Here is a 26021-nt window from a genome sequence, read left to right on the forward strand (position 1 = left end):
CCCCAAATGTTCCTGCAAAGGTTTTAAGACTGGTTTAGTTTTAGTTATTCTCTTGATAATAATCCAAAGGTGGAAGGAATGCAAAGCTGAGAGCTGAGCACAGCAGCAGCAGGAGCCACATGGCAGGCCCTGTGCCTCCCCAGAGTTCCCATGTCTTTGGGATCCAGAGCGTCGCAGGGAGGGGACAACGTGGAACCATGGAGTGGTTGGGTTGACCTTAAAGATCAGCTGGTTCCAACCCCCCCGCCATGGGCTGGCATTCCAGGCAAGCTGTGTTTCTGACTGGGGATGGCTTTGTGGTTTTGACTCACAGCAGCAGTGCAGAGCAGGGGGGCAGAGGGTCCTGGGGGGCAGAGGGTCCTGGGGAGCAGCCCTGTGCCTCCCTGCTGGGGCTGGAAGGGAGGGCAGGGCGACAGCTGGCATCCCCATCGCTGCCTCTTCCACGCTGCTGCTAACATCTGGGTGGCCCTTACATGTGTCCATCCCCATCCCGGGTATTTCACGTTCCAGCAGGCTGTCATTTATTTTTCTTCTTGACATCACATAGTTCTAGTTATCGAGGCTGAGAGAGGTGCTGCAGCCTGGCGTGGGCAGGAAGCCACGAAGAAGGGAGTTCCAGGATGCAGATCTGAGGGCACTGTCCCCGGCTGCCCTGACTCTGGCAGCCCATAGCATCTCGAGAAACAAATGAGGGTATTAATTTCATCATGGAAACAAACTCCAGCAACGGCCAAGTTGTTAGGTAAAAGGAAAATATAGCAGGCTGCTTTTTTGGTGCTTCGTGCCTCTTTTAAATAGAGATGAAAAGATTCCGGATGCATTGAAGCCATTTGTAGCCCTCTTTCATTACCTTCAGAGGAATTAATTAACCCACAAACGCTTCTGATTTTCCCTTGATTGCCAAGGGGATGCACTTGAATTTCTCCTCCCTCCCCCTGCTAGGCTCTGAGGACCTTTTCAAAAGATGAGCTTGCATACAGAAATGGGAAAATGAGCCCAGCCAGCTTCTGCATTTCTGGCTGTTGGCTGTGCACAGCGTGCGTGATGGGTCGGGGCTGCTTCCTGCTCTCCTTGCTAACGTCAGGGTGCCTGCAGTGCTGCTAGGATTTGCTTTTGCATCTCCCATCTGAAGCAAAAATGCACTCACGTACGGGTAAACTGAGACAGTCACAGAACTGCAGGGGTTGGAAGGGACCTCAGGAGGTCACTGGGTCCAACCCTCTGCTGAAGCAGGGTCCCTACCATAGGTCAGTTTCATCAGGCTCCTGCTCCAAGCCATGAGCAGCCACAGCTGGGAGAGCACATTGCCTGGAGTACAGCAGGTAGATCTGCTGCTATGAGATAACATAGGACCGGTGCAGGAGTGGGGAGGAAGTTTGTTCTGTAGTAAGATAGGACGTTAGCTGTATTTGTATTTAGGTTGAATGGTGCAGCTTTAATTAATTGCGCCACTTACCAGTGCTACAGATGGGGAAGAACACCCCATCGTGGCAAGGAGGTTGGAAATCAGTATGCATTTTTAAAACGTTTTCTGCACGGGGAGATTGAGTTGCATTTGGTTATTTGCATCGTGAAAAAAGAAAATGTTCTAATTGCCACGTGGGAAAATCCTGTTATCATGGAAGGGGTGAAGCAGCATTGCTGAGGTTGATCTGACGCCTCGGGGACGTCTCTGTGCTGCTGTGCTGAGCGGGTGCCGTGTCCATGGAAGGGCAGCTCCCACAAAACTTGGTGCCCTGTTGCAGTGCCTTCACTCGTGGTGCCCTGGAACGTGGGGTTTCCTTTCTCCAGCTCCGCTTTCCCCACCCGTACACTGCTTCCTGCTGTCAAACTGCCTGAGCTCCTTGGATGGAGAACTGTGGAGGAGCCAATACTGGTAGTACAACAAACCCACGGGTAATAAACCAGCTTACCATCTTGTTGCCAGGAGGAGCAGGGAAGTCATTGTCCCTGTGTACTCAGCCCTGGTGAGGCCCCACCTCGATACTGTGTCCAGTTTTGGGCCCCTCACTGTAAAAAAGACATTGAGGCCCTGGAGCATGTTCAGAGGAGGGCAACGAAGCTGGTGAGGGGTCTGGAGCACAGGACTTATGAGGAGCGGCTGAGGGAGCTGGGGTTGTTCAGTCTGAAGAAGAGGAGGCTCAGGGGGGACCTCATGGCTCTCTATAACTCCCTGAAGGGAGGTTGTAGTGAGCTGGGGGTCGGCCTCTTCTCTCTTGTAACTAGTGACAGGATGAGGGGAAATGGCCTCAAGTTGCGCCAGGGGAGATTTAGGCTGGACATTAGGAAACACTACTTTTCTGAAAGAGTGGTCAGGCGCTGGAATGGGCTCAGGGACGTGGTTGAGTCACCGTCCTGGCAGAGTTCAAGAAACATTTAGATACAGCGTTGAGAGACGTGGGTTAGTGGGGTTATTGGTGGTCGGTGGATGGTTGGACTGGATGATCTTGTAGGTCTTTTCCAACCTAGCTAGTTCTATGATTCTATGATGTTTTTACCTCATCCAATGAAAAGATGGCCAACAGCGTTCGGGTCGGATGTTCAGGTCAGTAGTTGTGCTCGGTTAGCGTTAACACTCCGTTCTCTCCCGGTGTTTGCTCGCAGTGCGCTTCGCACCCTACCGACCTCCCGACATCTCCCTGAAGCCGCTGCTCTTCGAGGTCCCCAGCATCACCACCGAGTCCGTCTTCGTGGGCCGGGATTGGGTGTTCCACGAGATCGACGCGCAGCTGCAGAGCTCCAACGCCAGCGTCAACCGCGGCGTGGTGATCGTGGGGAACATCGGCTTTGGGAAGACGGCCATCATCTCCAGGCTGGTCGCGCTCAGCTGCCACGGCACTCGGATGAGGCAGATCGCATCCGACAGCCCGCACGCCTCGCCCAAACGTAAGTGTGGCACGGCGCGGCGCTTCGAAGCCTGGAGCCCTCGTCCATCCACTTCTGTGATGTTTTTAGCTTAAAAGACCCCGTTCTCCTTCAGTTTAGTCTCTGTTGCAGAGCAAAGGAAGCAGCTGACAGGAATGTTTGTGCTACTTGGGATCCAGATCTACTTGGTGAAGGGTCAGAATAGCTCTCTCTCCTTTCCCTGGCTTAGAAACGTCGCGGATTTTCTCCCATCAGAAAGACTCCGACGCTATGTGTGAATATTCTGTAATTACAGGTCCTCCCCAAGGGCTTGGCTGTTCAGCACAGCAAAGTGCAAGGTTTTGCACTTGGGCTGGAGGAATCCCAGGCATATATACACAGGCTGGGAGGAGCAATCCTTGAGAGTAGCCCTGCAGAGAAGGACCTGGGGGTCCTGGTGGATGAAAAACTGACCGTGAGTCAGCAGTGTGCTCTTGCAGCTCGGAAAGCAAATGGGATCCTGGACTCCATCAGAAGAGGGGTGGCAGCAGGGACACAGAGGGGATTGTCCCTCTGTACTTTGCCCTTGTGAGGTCCCATCTGGAGTACTGCATCCAGGTCTGGGCCCCCCAATACAAGAAAGACAGGGAGCTGTTAGAGAGGGTCCAGAGAAGGGCCACCAAGATGAGCAGAGGATGGAGCACCTCCCCTACAAGGCAAGCTGAGGGAGCTGGGCTTGTTCAGCCTGGAGAAGAGAAGGCTGCAAGGAAACCTCATTGCAGCCTTCCAGTACCTAGAGGGAGCCTACAAACAAGAGGGCAGTCAGCTCTTCACAAGGGTAGATAATGGCAGGACAAGGGGGAATGATTTTAAGTTGAAGGAGGGAAGATTTAGGTTGGATATCAGGGGGAAGTTCTTTACCAAGAGAGCAGTGAGGTGCTGGAACAGGCTGCCCAGAGAGGCTGTGGATGCCCCGTCCCTGGAGGTGTTCAAGGCCAGACTGGATGGAGCCCTGGGCAGCCTGCTCTAGTATTAGATGTGGAGGTTGGCAGCCCTGCCTGCAGCAGGGGATTGGAGCCTGATGATCCTTGAGGGCCCTTCCAGCCCAAGACTTCTATGATTCTATGATTTTCTTTGAGACCGGGTTGGACGAGGCCCTGGGCAACCGGGTCCACTCCCAGAACTGGAGGTTGGTGGCCCTGCTGTGGCAGGGGGGTTGGATCTTGATGATCCTTGAGGGCCCTTCCAAGCCAAGCCATTCTGCGACTTTGTTGCCCTCCTCCTTTCCTGTACAGACTCAGTGTGTCCTAGTGTAGAAGCCCAGGGTGGGTCACAGCCCATGTGGGTTTGGCAGCTGGGGCTGCTCTGCCTCCTGGTCCCCTCCAGTTCCCATCACTCTGCCCCATTGCGTTGCAGTTGGGGGTGGCAGCATTTTCCAACCACTCCGCTCCCAGTAAGTGAATAAGACAGGACTGAAAATACCAGGTTATGTACGTAACGGTATCTTCAAGGATCTAGGTCACTGTATCTCAGAGACACTGCAGTTAAATCTGTTCACTGGAATCCACTGCTCTGAGCCGTGGAGAAATATCTGAAGTGTCACCGCTCGGTGCCGTGTTGAGTAGTGTCACTTGTCAGCGCTAACCCAGCAGTGCGGGGTGAACGGCAGGCCTTGTTTCTATATTTTAACCACACCAGAGCAGAGCACCAGCTGCATGTCTCCTCAGTCTGCTGGGAAGGATTGTGGGGATTACAAGACTGTACTGTACTTCACTGTTGCCAAACTGGAAGTGAGGTTGGGTGAAATGAGAAAGCACCCATGAGCAGAGGGCAGAGATCCTTGCTCACCCAATGCAGCCCTTGAGTTCACACTCAGGTGTGCCCATGAGGTTAAAGCTGAGTGATTCCTTGGTGTCAGTTACTGGGGTGAGGGCTTTAGAATCACTCAGCTGATGGGCTTTATTTCCTGAAGCCTCCACAAGCCTCAGCGTAGCTCTAGAAGATAATAACTGCTCTACAGATTTCGCAGGCTGAAACAAGTCTGTAACGCTCTGTAACATCTATGTTTAGCAATCAGTGCTAATTGGGTGCCCTGACTGTACTGCAGCAGTTGTTATCAGCATTAGCAAACTGGAAAAAATGCAGCCTCATACCATTAATTCCTGGCTTGGAAAAGCAGTGCAGGCAAAGGTAGAGCTGCGTGCTCAAAATCGAGGTTGTGCATCTTTGCTTGCACAGAATTCAATTGTGGAGGCAGCAGCCGTCCTCCTTCGTTGTTTGCTATTATGTGGGTCATTGTTTCCATTATGATTTCAGTTGAACTCAAGGGTGCATTGCAGCAAGCCAGCCAGGCCAGTCCTCTGCCAGCACAGTCTACACTTCAGACTGCTGCTTTTAAAGCATTCCTACAATAAATAAATCAGTAATGAGGCATCACCACGTTCTGCGTCACTTAATGTCATTTGGTGATACTCTATTTGAGTACCTGTGAGTGCAACAATTAGTGTTTTGGAAATGTTGACCACAAAGGCCAGGTGAGTGGACTGGTGTGCTGGTAAAGCTGAGTTCTGCTTGGCTAAAATGCAATAGAAATGGCTAAAATGCAATAGAAATGGCTAAAATGCAATAGAAAGCAGTTCACATCTGGCAGCGATGATTCCAGTGTAATTCATTGTTTGCTTGCAAGCCTTGTCCAGAACGTGGTGCTGCTCCTGCTTCTCTCCCTCTGATAGCACTGGTGGCCTTCAGATGGAAACGCTGGCTCTAGCACGCCGTTCTTATATGCTGTAAAACTGGCACATCATTCAGAAAAAATGTCTGCCTCCATTGAAGGAAGACCCAGAACTAAATGAAGGAGTGATGGGTCGTAACGAAGGAAGAGCTGTTAGCAGAAGTGCAGAGCAGGGACTGCTCTGAGATAGCCCAAACTCAAAGGTAGAGCACACTTCCATGCATGTGCTATTCACCCAGTTCTTGGGCAGTTTACTCAGTGATTTTGATTTAGGTCCAAGTTCCAGTGGGGAAGATGAGCTTGGTCCTTCCCCTCGAGCCTCCAAAAGAAAGCTCCCCAGGAGCTCTGTCCTGCCTGGAGTTGTCACCTTCTCCCGTTGCCCATAGTGCTGAGCAGGGCATTGGTGGAAGGTAGCACTGCCAGGAGCAGACTGCTGGGAAGTGCCAGCATAGCGGGTGGTGTCTGTTGGCCGTGCTCATCCCTCAGCAGTTCCTAACCTCTTTCCTTGGGACAGATGTGGATGCAAACAGAGAGCTGCCCTTAACCCAGCCGCCTTCTGCTCACTCCTCCATCGCCAGCGGGAGCTGCCCGGGGACGCCCGAGATGCGCCGGCGCCAGGAGGAGGCCATGAGGAGACTTGCTTCCCAGGTATGGCAATGTTTGGGATGTCTGCAGGCCTCAGGAACCTGTCTGTTGGCGTGGGGTCTCTTGGAAGCTGTGCTGTCCTGCATCGCTCTGGGAGCTGGGAACTGCGCGCATTCAAATGCGTGCTGGGAGAGCAGAGAGGAAGAACTCGCAGGAGGAGTTTTGTTACCCTCAGTTAGTTCTGTAGAAGGGAACTCCATTGCATCAAATACACCCGCTTGTAACTCTGAGACTTTTATCTTTTCCATCCAGTATTGGATGCATTATGGGATGGCACAGCTGCCAGAATTACCGTGGCTTTTCTTCAGCAGAGGAAAGCAGATTGCTCGGTGGGCAGTGCTCCCCTTTGGAAGGAGTGGGTTTCAAACAGCGGTGAAGGAGCAGGCTGCGTGTGGTGCATACGGATGCGAAACAGATCGCAGCCCTTCTTGAGCAATACGCAAATGCTTTGCTGTTCTGATAAGAGCGGGTCGTACGTAGCGGTGTTTCTTAGCATGGGTGGGCTTTGCAGCTCGAGTTCCATCACGGTCCTGAGATTTAGCCCTGTTTTGTGATGGTGGGAAGGTGCCGTTGTGTTGCTGTGAAATCCGAGGGGCCTGCTCCTCCCCCAGGGTTCAGAGGACGTGAGCAGTTGATGCTTTCCTGTTGCCTGTTCCCCTTTGGAGAGGAAAATACCGAGCAAAGTCTTTGTTCTCCGTTACCGCCGGGACGTGTTTCGCTTGGCTTTCTTGTCCCGTCTGCTTTCTGCTGCACCCAGATGGCAAAGGCAGAGGGTGTGCGATAGCTGCGTAAATAAATACTGGGACTTGATATTCTCCTCGTCCACATGGAGCTCTTGAAAGGAATGCAGCGGCCAGCTCTGCTTTCGTTCGGAGCGTGTTAGTCACCGTGCTTCTTGTCAATCTTCAGCATTACAGCCTGCCAGGAAGGCAGTAGCATGTGTTATCTCTGCCTCAAGCACATAATCCGTCCAGACTTTCTTCCCCTGAGTGCTTCAGTAATCCTGCTGGATCTGTAACTGATAAATGGGTACAGTTTTAGCTCTGGTTTCCTACTGAAAAAGGTGAGGACACGGCTTTTTCAAGCTGTGTGTCATAGCCAGAGCGCAGAAGATGCACCGAAGCTTTTTTGCATCTCGCGTCACTGCTTAAAAGAGTAAGAAACAATCTTCACAGCCAAAGGGTAAAGTAAAAATAGCTTGGCCCACACCCCTTTAGGAAGGGGTGTGGAGGCCCCGTTCATCCCATAGCCAAAGGTTTTTTGTGGAACAAATCCTCTGTTTTGTGTCCAAACATAACCAGTGAGTCGCGGAGATGTGCCACCTCCGGTGCTCGCTGCAGGACTGCGGCGTTTCGCTCTGATTCTTCATCTCCTGATCAATCTCCACTACTGGAAACGCAGGCAGATTCCAGAAATAACGGCTGCTGCTTCCGACGTGAGGCCACCCTGAGCAGATGGAAGCCAGGGCTGATGAGCTGACCTGGGGGTTCCGGGAATGGCTTCTTGTGCTGGGGTGGCTGGCACAGCACGCAGGAACTTGGGAAGCTCTGTGGCACTGAGCAGGTGGCTGGGGACTTCGGGTCCATTCCCAGCGCTGCCCTGGGCCACAGTGGGGTCCATGGAGATGAGCATCTCCTCTGCCTGCTCCGCTGCCCTATTACTGATAGAGAAGTGATCCGTGCAGCCAACCATCCTTGGGTGTCTGATGTTGGGAAGGATATATAAGGAGCGATTGGTTGTCTTCCAGGTTGTGCTTGAGCAGCACAGAGTCATCGAGTGGCTTTGGTTGGAAGGGACCTTGAAGGTCACTGAGCTCCAACCCCCTCCCCTGGACAGGCTTGTATAGAGCCACTGCAATTCAGCATGTGTTCAGATCCTGCTTCAAAGCATCGCACTGTATCTCAGACAGATGTTTTACTGAAAGGATAGCAGGCTTTGGGGTTTGGTTTCTCTCACCTTCCACGTTTCGGTTCCATACCAAAAGCAGCAATTCTGGTTTTATTGCATCAGAGCAGCACAGCGTGTCACAGGCAGGAAGGCTGATGGATTAGCAAGCCTCAGGAAGGGAAATAAAGGCAAATGAAATGGGGTTAGGGTGTTTGGCAAAGGGACGGGCGGACGTCGTGGTGCGCTCCTGGCAACATCTGGAGCGGAGCTCAGCACCACCACTGATGGATGTGCGCTGTCAGCAGCAGATAAATGGATTTGCTCAGAAGGAGCAGTGCTGTGTGATGTCCTCCCAGATCAAACAAATGCTGCCTGCTCCTCCCCAGCCGCAGGTTTTGAAGTCTCTGAGTGACACCGGGAGAAAAAGGATTACTGACCTGGCAACGTAATTGAAAATCCATTAAACTAACAGTTCTGAGCTCTTTGTTCTGCGTGCGATCCCCTCGGTTGGAAACCCGGTCACACGTGTCTAAGTTGCCTTTGAGAAATCATGAACATGTGTTGGTTGCTTGAGGCTTTGAAGGTGCTGAAATCTGAAATAGAGCAAACAGCCCTAATGGTCTCGGTCGGCAGTAGTGCTGCGTAGTGGTTAAAGGAATCTGAGGGTCTGAGGCCACGTGCTCCTATAGGCAGGGCAGGAAAACCCTCACATCACTAAGCTTAACTCTGTGCCTGGAGCCTCATCTGAAAAAGAAAAGGGGAAATCCTTTGGTTCAGGAGAAAGGGAGAGCGGAGCATGTTCCTGCATCAGTAGCTGAGGAATGAGATGCTGATTCCTGGCAGCCTGCTTCAAGCACTCGTTGTTCCGCTGGCTGGAGAAGGAAGTGACCCTTAGGTTGGTCTGCTGGAAGAATGGTTCTTGGGCACAGGTTCTGTAGTTGCATGGGTCGGAATTGAAGGGGAAAAGAAAGTGCTGTGACAGGCCACTGCAATCAGCAGGAGTGTTTTAGGAGATATAAACCTTATGTGACGGGATGGACAACGCTGTGTGCACGCACCCATCCTTGGCTTGCACTGAGCAGAGAGGGGCGATCCCAGGTTGCACAGTGGTCATCGTGCTAGAGAAATGCAGGTTGTTATAAAGGGGATCACTCCCATTTCAGGAGGCAGAAGGTTCACCTACCCCAAACTCGGGGGCTGTGCATTGCTGGTGGCAGAAATGAAAGGTGAACCATTGCTTTTTCCTCTTGGATCGCCCAGGGTGGGTCTTGGCTGTCTGCTCTTCACGCACCGGGTTCTTTGGGGTGAGGGTTGCCTGTGGCTCTCGTTGTCGGAGGTGAACAAATGATTCATGTGGACAAGAAGTGGGTGCAGCCCGCCAGCAGGAGCACTGCTCGGGCTCCTCTCTGCCTCCTTGCCACCCTGGAGAAGAGCATTATTTTGTCGTGTCCTCAGGTTCGATGTTCACCAGCAAACTAATGGAGGAGCAAAATCCTTAGGGAGGAACTGATGGAGAAAACCAGTACTGGGTGGTTTCCACCCTGCCCTGGGAAACAAGCGGACCCCGACTCATTCGGGGTCATTGGAAGTTCTTGCCAATGGTTCCTAGGAGGAAAAAAGCCATCACAAGCAGCAGGCAAAGTCCTGTCCCTCCCAGCCCTGGTGGGAGCCGTTGGGTGTGGGTGTCTCTGCCCTCCCTTGGATCAGGGATGGGTCCTTTTGTTGTGAGATCAGCAGTCGTGGTAGGAAGGGTCGGATGCGCTCCGGGGGCTGCAGCAGTTTCTCTTGAAAGAATGAAAGAAAACGAGGAGCTTAAAACTGAGATTGCTCTGTTCCTTTTGTCGCTTCTCCTCCTACCGCTCCGTCTTCCTGAGATGCCGTAAGTGGGAGCAGCACGATCACCGCCCTGAGGGATTCGTGCAGAAAATGCTGGAAGTGCAGCAATGCTTTGTGTGCTGGTGGGACTGCTCTGCTCTGCCAGCTCACAGGGAGTGCTTAGGGAGCATGGTTTTGAAAGGGAAAGCTCCGAGTCCTGCTGTCATCCCAGGGCCGCGTTGCAGGCTGCGGCTGGCGTTGTGTTGGGCGCTGCTGCTTGGAGAGGGATGGAGAAGTGCACCAGGAAGCATGGAGCACCGAGAGCAAGACGACTCGCCTCCCACGTCGTAGCAATGTGAAATACATGGCGACATTACTTGCTTCCTAGCGGAGATTTCTGTCAATCAATTTCCAAGTGTATTTTTTAAAGGTAGCGCCCATCCCCTTGCTGGGAACCGAGCTGGCACAAAGCCCTTCTTCCCCTCCAGCCCCAGAGAAGCAGAGGCAGCGAAGCCATGGACATCCCCCGGCCATGGGCAGGCGTGGGCTGCTCCTCTTCCACCTCCACTCCTCCCTGCCCTCTGCAGCACTCTGTGCCTTGCAGAGGGAGGGAGGATGGGGAGGATTTGTCTTGGCGGATCTGGCAGACTCTCAGAAGCCATGAGCAAAGCTTCTCCACTTGCAGCACCCACCCTGACACTTGCACATGAAACACGAGCGTTCCTGGCAGCGTGCTTGCTTGGCCTTTTGTTTTAACATACATGCACGCATTATGGAAATACGTTTACAGGGCTGCTGAATGTATTTGAAGGCAGCCCTCTGCCGAGGAACAGCTGCCAAGGAGACAGCCCAGGCTGGGCTCCTTCTGCAGGGATGCACAGCAGCGTTCTGGTGAGCTGAGCACAGCAGAGCAGAGCTCTGTGTCACTCTTTAACTCATCTGGGTTCCTCAGTGCTGGTGAACATGTTGCCTGATAGCACAGAGCAACTGCAAAGTGAATCGGCGAGGCTTTTAAATCCAAGATGCGCTCCGCACCTCTGCTGTTCTGTACCTTTTTCTTCCTATTTTTTCACTCTTTCCTCCACTGCATTACGTTCAAACTTCACTTCCTCTGAGCGGGGTGGGTGAGAGGCATGGCTCAGCCGCTGCGGTGCAGCTTCCCCATCCCCAGATGTTCCTGGGTTATGTTCAGCTGGAGCAGGACCTCACCGCTGCTTCAGCTCAGCAGGAAGAGTCCTGAGCAGCACAGAGCCACGTCCCAGTGACCTCTGCATCCCAGCGAGGGGTGACAGCCGCGGTGCAATGGGTTCAGCTCGGGGGGAGAAGCGTGGCCACATCCACTCTGGTGAGGATCACTTCCCCACCGTCCCCAAGGGTGTTGTCCTTTCTTCTTCGCTGGGTTTCTGGCTGCTGGCTTCTGGTAGAGGCACTTAAACAAATGAGCCTGAAAGGCAGCGCAGCACTGATGGATCACCCCATACGCAAGGAGCCACGCTTTCATCGCATAGCTCGCTCTGCTGATGCTGAGCACGGTGCTGGCTTCCTTCCCCACCCTTCCAGCCGTCAGCCAGAGCATCGCTGCCATTGCTGCGGGCGTATGGGAAGAGAGGAGCCCTCCCACCTCGTGCAGAGGTGGAAGGATTCGTTCCTCTGAGCCGCGGTGCCCTGCGACACTAATGAGTTGCAGAGGGCATTTTGCTGGCACGCTCAGCTCTGTAGAAGTAATGAGCGTTCCCGATTAACTGGGTCACCCCAGCCACGCACGGTCACGTGCAGTGGATAAAACACGGCCATGGACACGGTGACAAGCAGCGTTGTGAGCGGCAGGTGAAAGCAGCACGCTGCGTTGGCTCGAAGCTGTTTTGTATGGGTCAGAAGGAGATCAGTCTCGTTAGGGGCAGAACGCAGTGCTGAAGCGGTTGGCTGGGAGCAGGGGGGGCCTGGGGAGGGGTGGGGGGGTTGCTGTGGGTGCAGGGGAATGAGGTTTGTCCTTTCAGGTGCTGGGGCTGGAGGAGGGTGGAGGTACCGTAAGGAAGGAGCTGAGGCAGGGGGAGCGGAGCTGATGGCAGAGGAAGGCTTCTGACAGGGAGGATATTACTCGGCACAAATGGTGCCAGAGAGCTGCTTCAAATTGGCCTGTCCTATTAAGTAAAAATAACTTTGTTTCCCCTGAGCCATCTCAGCCCCTTTCTCCTTGGAAGCGTGCTGCCCTCCCAGCCCCGTGTTCCTGCTCCTGGCCTGTCCCCAAAGCTCTCCCCTCTTCTCCCTCACCCACCTCACTCTCTTTTCTCCTCTGTTGCTCTATAGGTGATGCACAGTCCCTCCTGTGCCTCATTTTCCCCGCTCTGTGCCCTCTCTGCCCTCTTCCTGCTGCTTTCCCATAGCTCTCCCTCCTGTTCTGATGGCATCTCCTGTTACTCTTGGAATAGCTGCACTGCTTTTAACACATGCCGTCCTTTTCTTCAAATAGCTGTTCTCGTAGATCTGATCTATATGAGGAAATCTCCTTTTTTTTTTTTTTTCCCTCATCGTGTGCAATTCTTTCTCAGCTGAACCAAAATCCCCTTCGGGTTAAGCAAAGCTAAACAGCCGTGCAGCACAGCGCGGCTGAAATGGGGAGCGCAGCCCCAGCAAGCAGCGTGCAGGGCTGAGGGGCAGGGAGAGCTGCAGGAAGGACAGACAGCTTCTGCTGGGCCGGGTTGGACACCGAGCACAGCGTCCAGGAAAGGGTGAGTGAGGATGGAGCGAAGCAGGGCAGAGGCAAGGCTGTGATGGGTATGGGAGTTTGGGTAGAGGGAGAGGTGGGAAATGTTGCGGTGGAGAGAAGAGCATGGCTGGTGTTGGAAACGTGGGGACAGAAAGCTCTCTGGGTTTAACGCCTGAAGAGTAGATGGATAATTTGCTTCTTGATTCTGCGTTCGCAATTAGGAAGATGAGTCAGTGTGTCTGTCCTGAGGAAGGGAGAGTTGAGGCGGTGGGGTTGTGTTGATATCCATGACGCGTTCCCTGCGTCTGGTGTTTCTCAAGCCCTGTAACACATCATTAATATTCAACAAATGCCTCAAAGCTCGTGATTAAGTGTATGTCTTTGGTGTGTGGCCAACTCGCTAGACTCCAAATTATTTTAGGAAAGTCGCCCTTGCAGACCAAGTCCTCGTTTGCTTTCTTTTTGCTAAGAGATCCCATTCAGAGCAGTGGAATCAGAAGATTTGTGTTCAAAAGATGCAGAGCTCCATCCTCAGCACCCACCTTGGTGTGAAGCCCCTCGCAAAGCGATGCCTCCTTCCCAACTTGGAGAGTTTTACACGTTTGCCAATGGTGGAGGAGCATTGGCTGCCGGGTTCCCCTGCTCCTCCTGCAACGGGGGAGGATTTGGGGTGAAATATGCACGGTACGAGTGTGAGTTGTTTGGAAGCTCTTTTGAAAGCAAGGGAGAAAATGTAACTTTCGGATTTGGTGTTTAATAGAAGCGACCACACACCCTGGTTGCTCAGTGTGAAGTCATTCAACTTGTCAAGATTGCATTCCCAGCCCTTAGAAACATGGCATAAACATGTATATCGAATGGTTCTCTTGATGTACGTGTTACTTTTCCCACCTTTTGCAGCAATCCCCTTCTTTTGCAGTAGGATTCCTTCTAGGCACCGTATACTCGGTGTCTGAGGCAGCGATTAGAGCAAGGAACTTCTCAGCTTCTACCTTGGCGAACAGCATTTACCAAAGGCGATGGCTGAAATAAAGGTCCCAGCATTATGAAATAAAGGTCCACAGCCCAAGGAGCGTTCATTTCAGCTGTAGGAGCTGGATGTGATCTCTGGCCGTGATCTCCCGTGTCGTAGCAGAGTACCCCGAGCAATGGAGGTGGTGTTAAAGGCGTTCACCTGCTCTCAGGAAGGAAGAAAGAGGTCTGAGCCCTTTCCACAGCAAACCCGTGTTATCTTGAGGTCTCCTCCTTTGGTTTTCCATGTAAAACCCGGTCTGATTCCCCAAGGTGGAGCAGTGAGACATTCCGAAAGCTTTGGGGGTTGGTGGGATGAAGGAGCTGCTTGGCAGCCAGCGCTGAGATAGGCGAGGAGCCTGCTTCCCAGCGCCACGTTCAGCTCGCAGCGTCGCTTTTGGCAGTCTCTTTTGGATCTGAAAATGGAGAAAATGTCACGGAGAATAAATACCATCAGGGTGACATAGTGCAGTTGTGTTTCTGAGAGCGTCGTAGTGCCTTTCCTTTAGGGCTTTTCTGAAGTCCCCCCTGCTTACCGGTGCATCTTCAGATCCATCCCTTAAGCCCTGTGTTGATCTTTCAGGCGTTGTCAATACGCTGTTAATTAATTCCATCCCAAGTTTTGGGAATGGACGTAACAGGTTCCCATGAACTGTGCTGTAACTGCAGGTGTATTCCAGAAGAAGGAAATAGGTCCCCACGTTCAGTGCTGACCGTTCCCTGCGAGGACAGCTCTGTCCCCTTGTCCATGATGTGGCTCGTTAGGCTCCTGGATAAAGTTAATGACCCTCTCGTAGTGAAGGGGCCTTCATTTTCGGGTCTGTGTCACGCTGTGCTGGAAGTAAGGGCTCTGGTTTCTGTTATCAGGAGCATGGCATCAAGGGAGGGCGGCTCAAGACCTTTATAGCTTTACACTATGATAATCCCCAAATAAATGGGATTGTTATAAAGAAATCACTGCCTTTATTATGACCTGATGCAGTGAATACGTGATGTTTTAGCTGGCTGGTAGCAACAGTTCTGTTGTGAGGTATCCAGTAAAGCTCAGGCCCATGAATGCAGGCGTGATGCTCAAAGGAGCAGCCAGGTGGATTCTGGAGACCTGGGAAAATCGGTTGACCTATGAGAAGAGGAACCTTTCTCCTATTTTTTCCCTTTGTTTTCGGAGCAAGGAGCAGCCGTTGTCAGTGGGATCCGTCGCTTGCAGCGGCCGCCGTGCACAGTGCTGTGCTCCAGTGGGAGCCGAGTGGCTGCTTCCCAGTGCCCAGTGCTGGGGAGCAGCCAGCAAGGAGCGAGTGGAAGAAAGGAGTCACGAGTTGTTAGCAGCTCCAGGTGCTGTGTGTGGAGCTGGGAGCGCTGTCACCACCTGTCTCAGGGCGCAGCACCGGCCCAATTTCATTCCTCCCTGCGTGGCAGCTCCGCTCACTCTCAGGACCAGCACCTGTTTGCACCCTGCAGTTCATCTGGATCCCTGTCCCGGGCGCTTAACGCTGGGGATCCACAAAGACCCCCCCTGCCAGCAGGCATCAGAATGTCTCAGCGCTGCTGTTAGCAGCTCACCCTGGCTCTGGCAGGGCTGCATTCCTCGCTCCTTTCCTCTCTTGCAGGTCGTCGCCTACCACTACTGCCAGGCGGACAACGCCTACACCTGCCTGGTGCCCGAGTTCGTGCACAACGTGGCCGCGCTGCTGTGCCGCTCGCCCCAGTTCGTCGCCTACCGGGAGCAGCTGCTGCGCGAGCCCCACCTGCAGAGCATGCTGAGCCTGCGCTCCTGCGTGCAGGACCCCATGGCTTCCTTCCGCAGGGGGATCCTGGAGCCCCTGGAGAACCTGCACAAAGGTACGGGGACGGCGCTCCCTATGCTTTCCCTTCGTTCCCCGCCGCCGTTTTGTTTGTGTGTTTGTTTGGTGTGAAATGCTTTCTTGCATCCGTGCGTTCCAACCGAGCGGTGGGTCCGTCCCTGCGTGCTGCAGGTCTGGAGCTGCAGGTGGGAGGTGAGACCTGGAGGGGCTGGAATTGTCACCATGCTTATCTGCAAGGCTGACAGCCCCTCCTCTGCTGGGGTGCAAGTGCGGGCCAGAAATGAAACATTGATGGCAGCGTGTGTCTGACTTCGTGTTCTCAGTTTCTTCCCCATCCCAAATCATAGAATCTTAGAATGGCCTGGGTTGAAAAGGACCTCAAAGATCATCCAGTTTCAACCCCCCTGCTGAGTGCAGGGTCACCAACCACCAGCCCAGGCTGCCCAGAGCCACATCCAGCCTGGCCTTGAATGCCTCCAGGGATGGGGCATCCACAACCTCCTTGGGCAACCTGTTCCAGTGCATCACCACCCTCTGAGTGAAAAACTTCCTCCTAACATCTAACCTAAATCTCCTTTGTCTCAGTTTAAAACCATTCCCCCCTATCACTATCAACCCATGTAAACGTGGCCTCACAGCTCTGAAGGTGAAAACACACAACAGTCTCCATGCACAGCTCCGTTCATGATGTGTTTTGATTTATATTTGTTTGGGGGAGGGGGGTGTTTTTCCCTCTCCTTTTCTTCATTTAATGGGCTCTTGAGAATTGGAAGCTTTCAGCAAAAGGGCTGATACCGTAGAAGTCTGTAGACATCCTGTCTGAAGCTTCTAGGGCAGCTGCTAACAGGCCAGATCCCGATTGCTGATCTCAGAGCCCTTCCCAAAGCAGCATTGATTTTGTCTCCTTTTCTTTCCTCCTCATGCAAGATGTCACTAACTCTTTGTGACAGTCCCTGCACTGAAGATCTTCGCTCCTTGTCATGAAAACTGTCAGAGCGCTGCGGAGTTCAGGGCTCTGTTGTCCTGCAAGATGGTGTCTGTTGTCGTCAGCCTCACAAATAGTCCAGATTAGTTTCTGTTCTGACCCTGTGTATCACCACGTCTGAGCCAATCTGACATAGATGCAGCTTCCACCAGGTGGGAAGCCCCGTTGTTCAGAGCAGCTTGCAGACACGGTGCCCGAGTGCAGAGCAGCAGCGTGTGCCCAGCATGTGTGGTTCTCCTGGGCACGGGGACACACCGAGCCAGCACAACTGGCTCCATTCTCCTTGCATGCACTAATGTCACTGCAGGAGGAGCAGCGCTGCTGGGTTGGGAACCACTGCTCTGCAGGAAAACCAGCTGGGTAACTCCTGGGGAGGTATTTCAGCTCTTGGTTGTAGGGCATTTTGGAGGGTGCTCGTTTCTCTTGCCGAGCAGGTTGACCCCCAGTGGGTCCCAAGCTCTCGGGGGGGGTAGGAAAATGTTATATGAAAGTTTTGTTTCTGATGGAATCGGGGGGCCCCCCCGTCTTTCAGCATTGCTGATGGGGAGTGCTGGCAGGCTGATGGCTACCAAGAGTTCTGCAACAAAATGAGCAGTGTCTGGAAGTCGGTTTGAAGATAGATAGCATTTAAGGCACTGTAAACACATCAGCAGGTCTTTTACAAGGCGCCGATGAAGTTTTAATGATGCTGGGGCAAAATGACGGCGTAACGGTTAATGGTGAATATCACTGAGAAACTTAGATTCATGTTTCTCCAATATATATATATCTGATCTCAAGGGTTTTAAATAATATACAGGAGAACAAAGTGGGGATTCTTCCCCTCTCGCTGCTTCCTCCCCTCTCCTTCGGGCTTTATGAGAAACATGAGATGTGGATGTAGAACTCAGGCTCCACTCCACGACTTCAGAGCCATAAAGTGCGTTTTCAGCTGCATCCAATGAGCTTACTGGAGAGTCAGCTGGAAAAGGATCTCTGGTGACATTAATGCGAAATATGTGTTTTCCATATGGATGTTAGTGGTGTGTTCAGAACTGCATGCAACTTGGTACCATCAGGCCAGGACAGAATGGGATTTCACTGGTCTCACCGGAGCACCACGGGTGGCTCGTGTTGGCAATGAGCATTCATTCATTAAAATGCTGATTTTCTGAGGGTGGACGTTGTGTGTGTGTGGACTGACCTACGAGTGCGTGTGCATCATGAGAGAGATGCTGTCACTGTATCTTTTTTCTTCCTTACCCTTGAAATTCACCGTAGCCACGCGTTTGGCCTCCTAAGTAAATGCTTTCTTCTTTTTTTTCCCTCTCAGAGAGGAAGATCCCTGATGAGGATTTCATCATATTAATTGACGGTTTAAACGAGGCTGAATTTCACAAGCCAGATTATGGTGACACCATAGTCTCATTCCTGAGCAAAATGATTGGAAAATTCCCTTCCTGGCTGAAGCTGGTTGTGACCGTCAGGACAAGCCTACAGGTACGCTGAGTCCTGCTAACTGCTGGGTTGTCATCATGGGCTTTGGTGAAGAATATCGTAGTGTGTGTCAGGATTTGCTGGTGGTGGGTAAATCGCATCCCTAGGATTCACGTTCCTCATTTAAATCGAGCTCTTGCAACCCTATTATCTTTACTGCGCGCTTAATTTTTGCACCACCGTTTTGGAGATGTGTCTGCTTCTCCTCAAACTGCGCTGTCCGGCCCCGCTGTGTCATTTCTCCCCACTTCACAGTGACAGAGCCTATAGCACAAGAATTCTGCTGGGAAAACCTTCCATGATTTTGGGCTTTGCTCTATAAGAGCATCGGCGAGCTTAGCAAATGAGAGTTTCCCAGGCCACAGTATCCGGATAGACATCATTGTTTGGAAACAGTGGGACGTGCTCCCTGTGACCTGCCCTGCTGTTTGGGCGCCTGTCCCTGCTGATAGCAGCAGTGGGATTTCTCCAGTGTGTCACCTCCACGTCCTTCCCTCCCAGTGGCTGAGATGACAGCAGGAGGGGTGGCACGGCGCTGGTTGATTGGGCTGGGGTAGGGATAACGAGGCCGCTGCTCCGTGCCAATTTCCCAGTCCTTCTCGTGGATGCAATGTTAGGAACCACGTCCTGCATTTTTATTTCAGTCATGTCTCGCACAGAAACTGTTTGATTATAGATGAGGCTGTGAGGTCCTGGGGGCATAAACTGCCTTCTCGTCTGCTTTCTCTGATGGAAAAGGTCTTAAAGGAGTCTCAGAGGTGCTATTGTAATACGAATCAAGTTTACTTAATGAATAATAAGCATTCCCAGAATGAATATACTTCTTTTTTCTTTCTTTGCAGGAAATAATTAAGCTGTTGCCCTTCCACAGAATATTTTTGGATAGGCTGGAAGAGAACGAAGCCATAGACCAGGACCTGCAGGCGTACATCCTTCACCGGATACACAGCAGCTCGGAGATCCAGAACAACATCTCGCTGAACGGCAAAATGGACAACACCACCTTCGGCAAACTCAGTTCTCACCTCAAGACCTTGAGCCAAGGCTCCTACCTGTACCTGAAACTCACTTTTGATCTCATAGAGAAAGGATACCTGGTACTAAAAAGCTCCAGCTACAAAGTAGTCCCAGTGTCTCTGTCAGAAGTTTACCTGTTGCAGTGCAATATGAAGTTCCCGACGCAGTCTTCCTTTGATCGGGTGATGCCTCTCTTGAATGTGGCAGTGGCATCTCTGCATCCTTTAACAGATGAGCATATTTTTCAGGCCATTAATGCAGGTAACATTGAGGGCACTTTGGAGTGGGATGACTTTCAGCAGAGGATGGAGAACCTTTCTATGTTTCTTATCAAACGTAGAGACATGACGCGAATGTTTGTTCATCCCTCTTTCCGAGAATGGCTTATTTGGAGAGAAGAAGGCGAAAAGACCAAGTTTCTTTGTGATCCTAGGTAAGCAGATGCTCTGAGAGATTGGTTTGCAGATGTGTTCGTCTGAAAGCATCTCGTTCTGTTACCCGAATCGCTTCGTTGGTTGAGGTCACACGTGGGATGAGATGGATCTCGCTCGGCTTTCATCTGTCCGCGCTGTGCGTGTCCTCATCTCCTTCCATCTTTGTATTGGTCATGGAAAGAAGTGAGTGCTCCCTGGGCACGCAGCTGACCCAGCAAACATCAGAGTCATCTCCGGGGTGAGCTGAGCCCTGGCAGGACCTCGGAAGGTCCGTGCTCAGCAGCTCAAAGCTGCGGCTGCAGCACTGCAGTGGGGGGCTGCACTGACATCCCCCAGCGCCGTCTGGAGGGGGAATCCTCCTCCATTCCCTCCCAGGTATTCCAGCCATGCGAAATGAGGGATGGGGAGATGAAGGATGAGCAGCATGGATATGTCTGTTGAAGCTGGATGCTTTTTGAAGCCTTGTTCCTTGTAGTCCTATTAGATGTCTTTTGGAGAGCAGAATAAGGAGCGGAGTCAGGCTCTGGTAATTTTGGACTGTAAGTGCGTGTGTAATCTCAGTTCTGACAGCAGCAGAGTTCCTGGCTTAACTCACAGAGAGCAGAATTTAATCACGGTTAGATTTATATTCTCTAAGCCCAGTGATCACTATTAACAGTGTTATCTTTGTTTTTACTGAAGAGTGGAAACAGACGCCCTGACTGTAATTCTGGTCACAGATCCCCATAAGCTCTGCTCCCTATTGCCTGCCCATCTCAGAAAATACGATTACAAAAATCAGGGAAATACTCAGATTCTCAGCCTTATCGGGGCATCTCTGGACCCTGCATCCAGGCTGACGGAACGCAGCACTGTCTGCTGGAACCAAACAGCTCCTGGCTGATCAAAGCAGCCGTAGCTGCTGCCAGTCTCAGGGTAATTTACCGCTTTAAATTCCGTGGCAAACAGGCTGCAGCCGAAAAATAGCACGTAGCTCCTCCCAGTGGGAACCTGGCGGGGATTAATAGGTTCTGCACAATAGTCCTATCGAGTGAACCCTTTGCAAAGCATCTTAAAGCAGCAAGTGTCTTTGTATCAGTCCGTGTTAGCTGTTTGATACCCTTCCTCTGAGCCATTAAGTGCTTGCCACTGGGGAATTCTTTTCGACCCTCTTTGCAATGTGTGTGTGTCTGTGATGCCTGTGGGGCTGTGAGCTGTTCCCCTTCCTGGGGATGGGCAGGCTGGGAGCAACACTCACCACAACGGGAGCAATTCAGGCAATTCAGTGCCGTCCCGTGTTGCCAGGAAAAGGAAACCCACCTGCAGAATGCTCCCCTGGTGCAGAACACCCCTGTGCATGGCATTCTGCACGTGCCAAGCGGTCATGCAGCTGGGTAGTCCGGGTGCTTCGGTTCCCTGAGCCCAGCACTGTTCCTCCTGCTGCTTACAGAGGTGGTCAGGGGCTTCCTGTTATCTTTCCCCTGCTAACAGTCATAGGATGAGAGGTGATGGCCTCCAGTTGTATCGGGGGGGTTTAGGTTGGATATTTAGGAAGAGGGTTGAGGCATTGGCACGGGCTGCCCAGGGGGTGGTGGAATCACCGTCCCTGGAGGTGTTTGAGAACCGTGGAGATGTGGCACCTGGGGACATGGTCAGTGAGGGGTGGGTTGGGGCTGGCATCACTTGAGTCCCGTATGTGCCACTTACCACAGAATCATAGAAAGGTTTGGGTTGGAGGGGACCTTTAAGATCATCTGGTTCCAATCCCCCTGCTGTAGGCAGGGACACCTCCCACCAGACCAGGTTGCTTGCAGCCCCATCCAGCCTGGCCATGAATGCTTCCAGGGATGGAGCATCCACAACCTCACTGTGCAACCAGTTCCAGTGTCTCACCACCCTGACAGTGAAGAATTTCTCCCTAATATCTAGTCTAATAAATCCGTCCTCGTCCAGTGTAAAGCCATCTTCCCTCATCCTGTTTCTCCATGCCCTTACGAAAAGTCCCACCCTTCCATTCAGGTGGTAAATTCATGGTGATTTAAGCATACGTGTGCATGTACAGGGCCCTGTGGGATTCCCAGCACTCAGCAGACCAGGCACCTTGCCTGGGGCAAGGAAAGAAGTTACACAGCATTATAGTGGGCTGCCAGTGCCTTGAGTGCAAGTCTATACGTATTGAAGGGCTAATAAATTTCTCTAATGTATAATGCACGCTAATTGCATTACACTCTGATGGTAGATAATGAAGCAGGATACATTTTGGTGATTAATAGGGAAGACCCCCTGAGATTCTGCTATTGTGCTCCTCCAAACTCTCCTGTCCAGCTCTCGGGGAAGAGCTAATATTGAGATGTTGAGCTCAGGGCATGGAAAACCCTTAGCACCGATGAAGATAAGTAATGATTTTTCATTTTATTTCTCTAAAAGAAGCTGAGCTTGCCCCTGACTGGCCTAACAGGAGCAGCCTATGAAGGAGGAGCTGAACTATGAAGTTCAGCAGCAACTTTGATTTCCTTTCTGCTTGCATGGGACTTAGTTCATTGTCACCAGGGCAGGAGCGTGTCATTAGTGCGGAGCTCGTTGCCCTGTCTGTGTCAGTGCAGTGAGGAATGGAGATGCTGAGGCCAATGTTTCTCAGAAGAGCTTTGAAGTGACGTGGTTTTGTGAGGCTGCTCTTAATTGATGTACCCTGGCAGAGTGTTGGGGTGTGAGGACACTGCAAAGGAAATGGGGATGATGGGCTTTGGGGCCACAGCACCACCGCTGGGGAATCTTTCTCCTTGTGTTAAAGAGAGCATGTTCCCATGTTCTTGGAAGTATGGAAAGAGGGAAGAGGAAGAACACGATGTCCAGAATTCACACATTCTCTAAGCTTCTGGTAAACAGTGCATCCCCAGCCTCCAGGTCTAGTGTTGGCCTGTGGGGCTGCTGACCCTCTGCCCTGGGGCTCACTGTGAGTGAGGGCTCGTTGGCATCGAAGGGAGCGCGATCGCTGTAGGCTCTCCAATCAGAGACCCCCAGCATCCATGGCTGCTGGTAACAGGGCACCAAAAAGCATCTGTCAGGGTTCAAGCAGCATTGCAGCAATGACTTCCCCCCACCTGCCTGTGTGGCACCATTAACCACGTGTCAGAGTTGACAAGTGACATAAAGCATCGTAGGGAAAGACTCAATCCTTTGTGACCAGAGCACGGAAATGTGGTGGTTATTGTACTAAATCCTTCAGTGCCGTTCCGTGCTTGGCCTTCAGCAGAATCTTCCACACAATTATTTTGCACACTTTTGCAACGTTTAGAAAATGAAATGTTTTATCTCTGTGCTGCTGCTGATGGGACTGAGGGAGGTGGGAGGGGGGTGTTTTGTGCTGGAGGCAGTAAGAGAGCTGCAATCAGATACAGAACCCCAAAGTGAGATTACTGTGTCCGGATTCAAGGACTGCCATCAGAGTTCCTTGTCTAGACTTGCTTTATAGTCAGAGGGGAGCAACAAGGATGATTGATTCCATCATGAGCTGAAAGGCTGCAGTGGGGCTGATGCAGAATGCCTTAGGAGTGTCTGCTCGTGGGGGTCTGCAAAGGGAGCATGGGGTGACGGGCTCCAGCACTGACAGATTGAAGTGGGTGAGGGGAGCATTGCCCTGTCCTCCCTCCTTTCTGGTACGTAGGTTTGGGAGTAGATTTCAGGTGTTCTTTTCCACTGGGGTGGCCATGGAGGAGAGTGGCTGCTGGAAACCCTGGGAGGAATATCCCGCCTGTGAGCAGCACGTTTCCTCTGTGAGGACATGCAGATCCATCCTCATATCCCAGGATGTGGTGTTAGTCTGAAATCCCAAACACCTGGGATTGGGTTTCCAGAAGAAGGATGAAGAAAGCCCCTGCAGCATCTGGAGTCATTTACAACCTAAGTGCTGGTGCCCAGCTCAGGAGCTGGTGTGGCACTGCGGAGCTGTTTGGGTCTGAATCAGTGTCCTGCAGTAAAAGTTCTCTGTGCACCAAGAATTGATCAGATGTCAGAAGATACCTAATAATCTCGGGATCTCAGTAAAGAAATGATGTCTCTGGAGGTGAGGGTGAAGGCAGCTCCTCACCCATTCCCTTTGGTTCCACATCACAAACCAAACCTGCTCCATCTCTGCAGCCCTCAGTGCGGGCTGGATCAGCAGCAGCAATGATAACTGTGCCCAGTTGCCATGGTTTCAAGCGGAGCCGTCCTGTAACACAATGCAGTGGAGGTGTTTTGCATTTTCCTTTCTCTCTCGGGAGCCAAGCTGCAAGGGGAGACTTGGTCCTCCTCCAAGTTGCGTTTTTACATCTTACCCAGCAGGATGATGGAGAATGAATTAGAAGCAAACGAGTGTCTTTTTGCGTTTGATGGAAAGCCTGATCTGACCAACAGTCCCCAGTCAATAGATAATTGGTTTGGGAAGCGTGTAGGAAAAGAATGCAGTGCAAATTATATCTGTAAAAGTCCAGTTACACAAGAAACGCTGAAATGGGAGGTGGAGGATCACAGAATCACAGAATGGTTGGAGGTGACCTTAAATGTTGTCTGGTTCCACACCCTGCCATGGGCTGGGATGCCAACCAGTAGGTCAGGCTCCATCCATTGCTCATCAGTTGCTTAAAACTTGTCCACAGATAGCTCCGAACTACCATAGAGTCATAGAATGGTTTGGGTTGGAAGGGACCTTTAAGATCATCTGGTTCCAACCCCCCTGCTGTAGGCAGGGACACCTCCCACTAGGCCAGCTTGCTCAGAGCCTGAGTTTCCGAATGCTTTTCCCAAATTTCCCCAGTTTCCAAATGATTTTCCATTTGGACCTGAAAAATTGAAAGAAGATAATTTCTAATGAAACAGAAAATCTCAACCCAGCTTTGTCATTACATTGCATGGGTAGCTGGCTTTTTATTTCCACCCCCATTTTGTATTCTAAGATTCTTTTCCCCTCTTTTGTATTCAGAGATTCTGGAAATCTCTTAGAGTATGCTCAGATTTATTTATCATTGGTTGAAATGATGGAGCGCTCTCCGAAACTCGGGGTAGGTCTCACGTGGGATGCTTTTCACTCCGTGAAACAGATGCCATGTGAACTCAAGGTGAGGCAAAAGAATGTGCTTTGTGTTGATGTGAATCCTTTACATAGTCGGGCAATTGGTGGTCGTGCCATGTCCAGCTGTGTGCTGGCTGCCACGTGTCACCGAAAGACACAAGGTCGGTCCATTGCCTGCCCAGCCTGTGCTGATTCGGTCTAATTAATTAGCAGACCACCACAGGGTTTGGTGGTCAGTGATAATTCCTGTCAGCATTCCTATTCCATTTTGGCGTGGTGGAAGCCGTGGTTTACCCATGGTTTGGGGCAGGGATCCCTCCGTACCCATCGCATGAGAATGACAATGAAACGTTTCTTGCTGGTTTAATTTCCCCATCAAGAGGAACGCAGCTGGGTACCGTATTTTTGGATCACAAAGATGAATCTGTCCGTCCTGGTGCCATCCATGTCACTGAATGTGCAGACACAACCTGTCCACCAAGAGCTGGGGACCCGATGCCTGCCAACACCAAGAGCACAACTTCTTGGCTTCCTCTACCACTTCTGGAATAAAGTTCATACAATCATAGGATCACCAAGGTTGGAAAAGAGCTACAGGATCATCCAGTCCAACCGCTGTCTTGTAACTGGTACATTCTGAAATGTGGAAGGAATGGGCAATAACTCCACACGGTGAATGCTGCAGACCTTGTGTGAGCATCCCCATGGCCGGCATTTCTAGGTGCTAGCTCTGATCTCATGGAGAAGTAAGGAGCTGTGGAAGGAGTGGTTAAAGCCATTGGGGATCCATCAGGCAGCTGTGATGGGGACTTCCGTGAGCGGCAGAAGCCAGTGTTTGTGTAATGTGGGGTTCAGGACAGGGGGGTGGGGTCTGGTGGGTGCAGAGGAAGGGGCAGCTTCAGCTCATTGCCGTGGCTCTGTGTGTGATGAGGGACTCAAGGATCGTCCCCACTCTTGGATGGAGCTGCAGCTGCAGAGTCGGCTGGAAGAGAAGAAGAGAAGAGGGAGATGTTACAAATCGTGACTGATGAGATGAGATGAAGAGCAGATGTGATTGCTCCCACCACAAAGGACATCAGCTTGTTCCACTGGCTCATTAGACATGCAACCTAAGCATTCAGATGGAGGAGCTTTCTGGAATATGTTTTGTCTTGAGTTAGTGTCCTCATAAAATCTCTTTTTTTGGTGTTTTTTTTTTTTTTCTGGATGGCAAACTTGTGCATGCTGTCCCACTTTTACATCTAAAGAAAGAAGAAATATTCACTGGAAGAAATATCCACCGAGTAATCCATTCAGTGGCACCGAGCCACCGAAGAGAGAGAAGTGGAATTAATTGGAGGCAATACGAGTGCTTACTGAAGAAAGAAATGTTGCTTAATTTGCTCTTGTTATTGCATTCCTCAGATCCTCGCTGAACAGAGCCACCTTCCAGAGGTTTGCTGAGAGCAGCCCCGACTTTGTTCCACATCGCTCCCAGGCAAAGGGAAGTGAAGCCCTTCCAAAGTCACATCCCTCGCTCTGTTACAGTCCTACCTATGAGAAATTACAGCAGGTGAGACGAGGACAGAGATGTGTCACTGCTTTTCTGCCGAGCTCTCCGTAGGTACAGTCAGCGCAGAGCTCACAGGGAGATGGTTT

The 26021-nt window shown here is 51.6% G+C and overlaps 1 protein-coding gene across 11 annotated transcripts in view; it reads left to right on the forward strand.

Annotated features, from left to right (window-relative positions):
* Nucleotides 1–26021, forward strand: part of TANC2 (tetratricopeptide repeat, ankyrin repeat and coiled-coil containing 2) — a 193032-nt gene that overhangs the window by 131512 nt on the left and 35499 nt on the right. For all 11 annotated transcript variants that reach the window (XM_021377628.1, XM_021377631.1, XM_021377629.1 and 8 more), the window contains 5 exons: nt 2605–2886; nt 6090–6223; nt 15248–15479; nt 17740–17906; nt 18746–19353. In XM_021377628.1, coding sequence (XP_021233303.1) covers nt 2605–2886; nt 6090–6223; nt 15248–15479; nt 17740–17906; nt 18746–19353 — 1423 coding nt within the window. The remainder of the gene's footprint in view (nt 1–2604; nt 2887–6089; nt 6224–15247; nt 15480–17739; nt 17907–18745; nt 19354–26021) is intronic.

The sequence above is a fragment of the Numida meleagris genome, chromosome 26, assembly GCF_002078875.1.
Source record: "Numida meleagris isolate 19003 breed g44 Domestic line chromosome 26, NumMel1.0, whole genome shotgun sequence".
NCBI lineage: Eukaryota > Metazoa > Chordata > Aves > Galliformes > Numididae > Numida > Numida meleagris.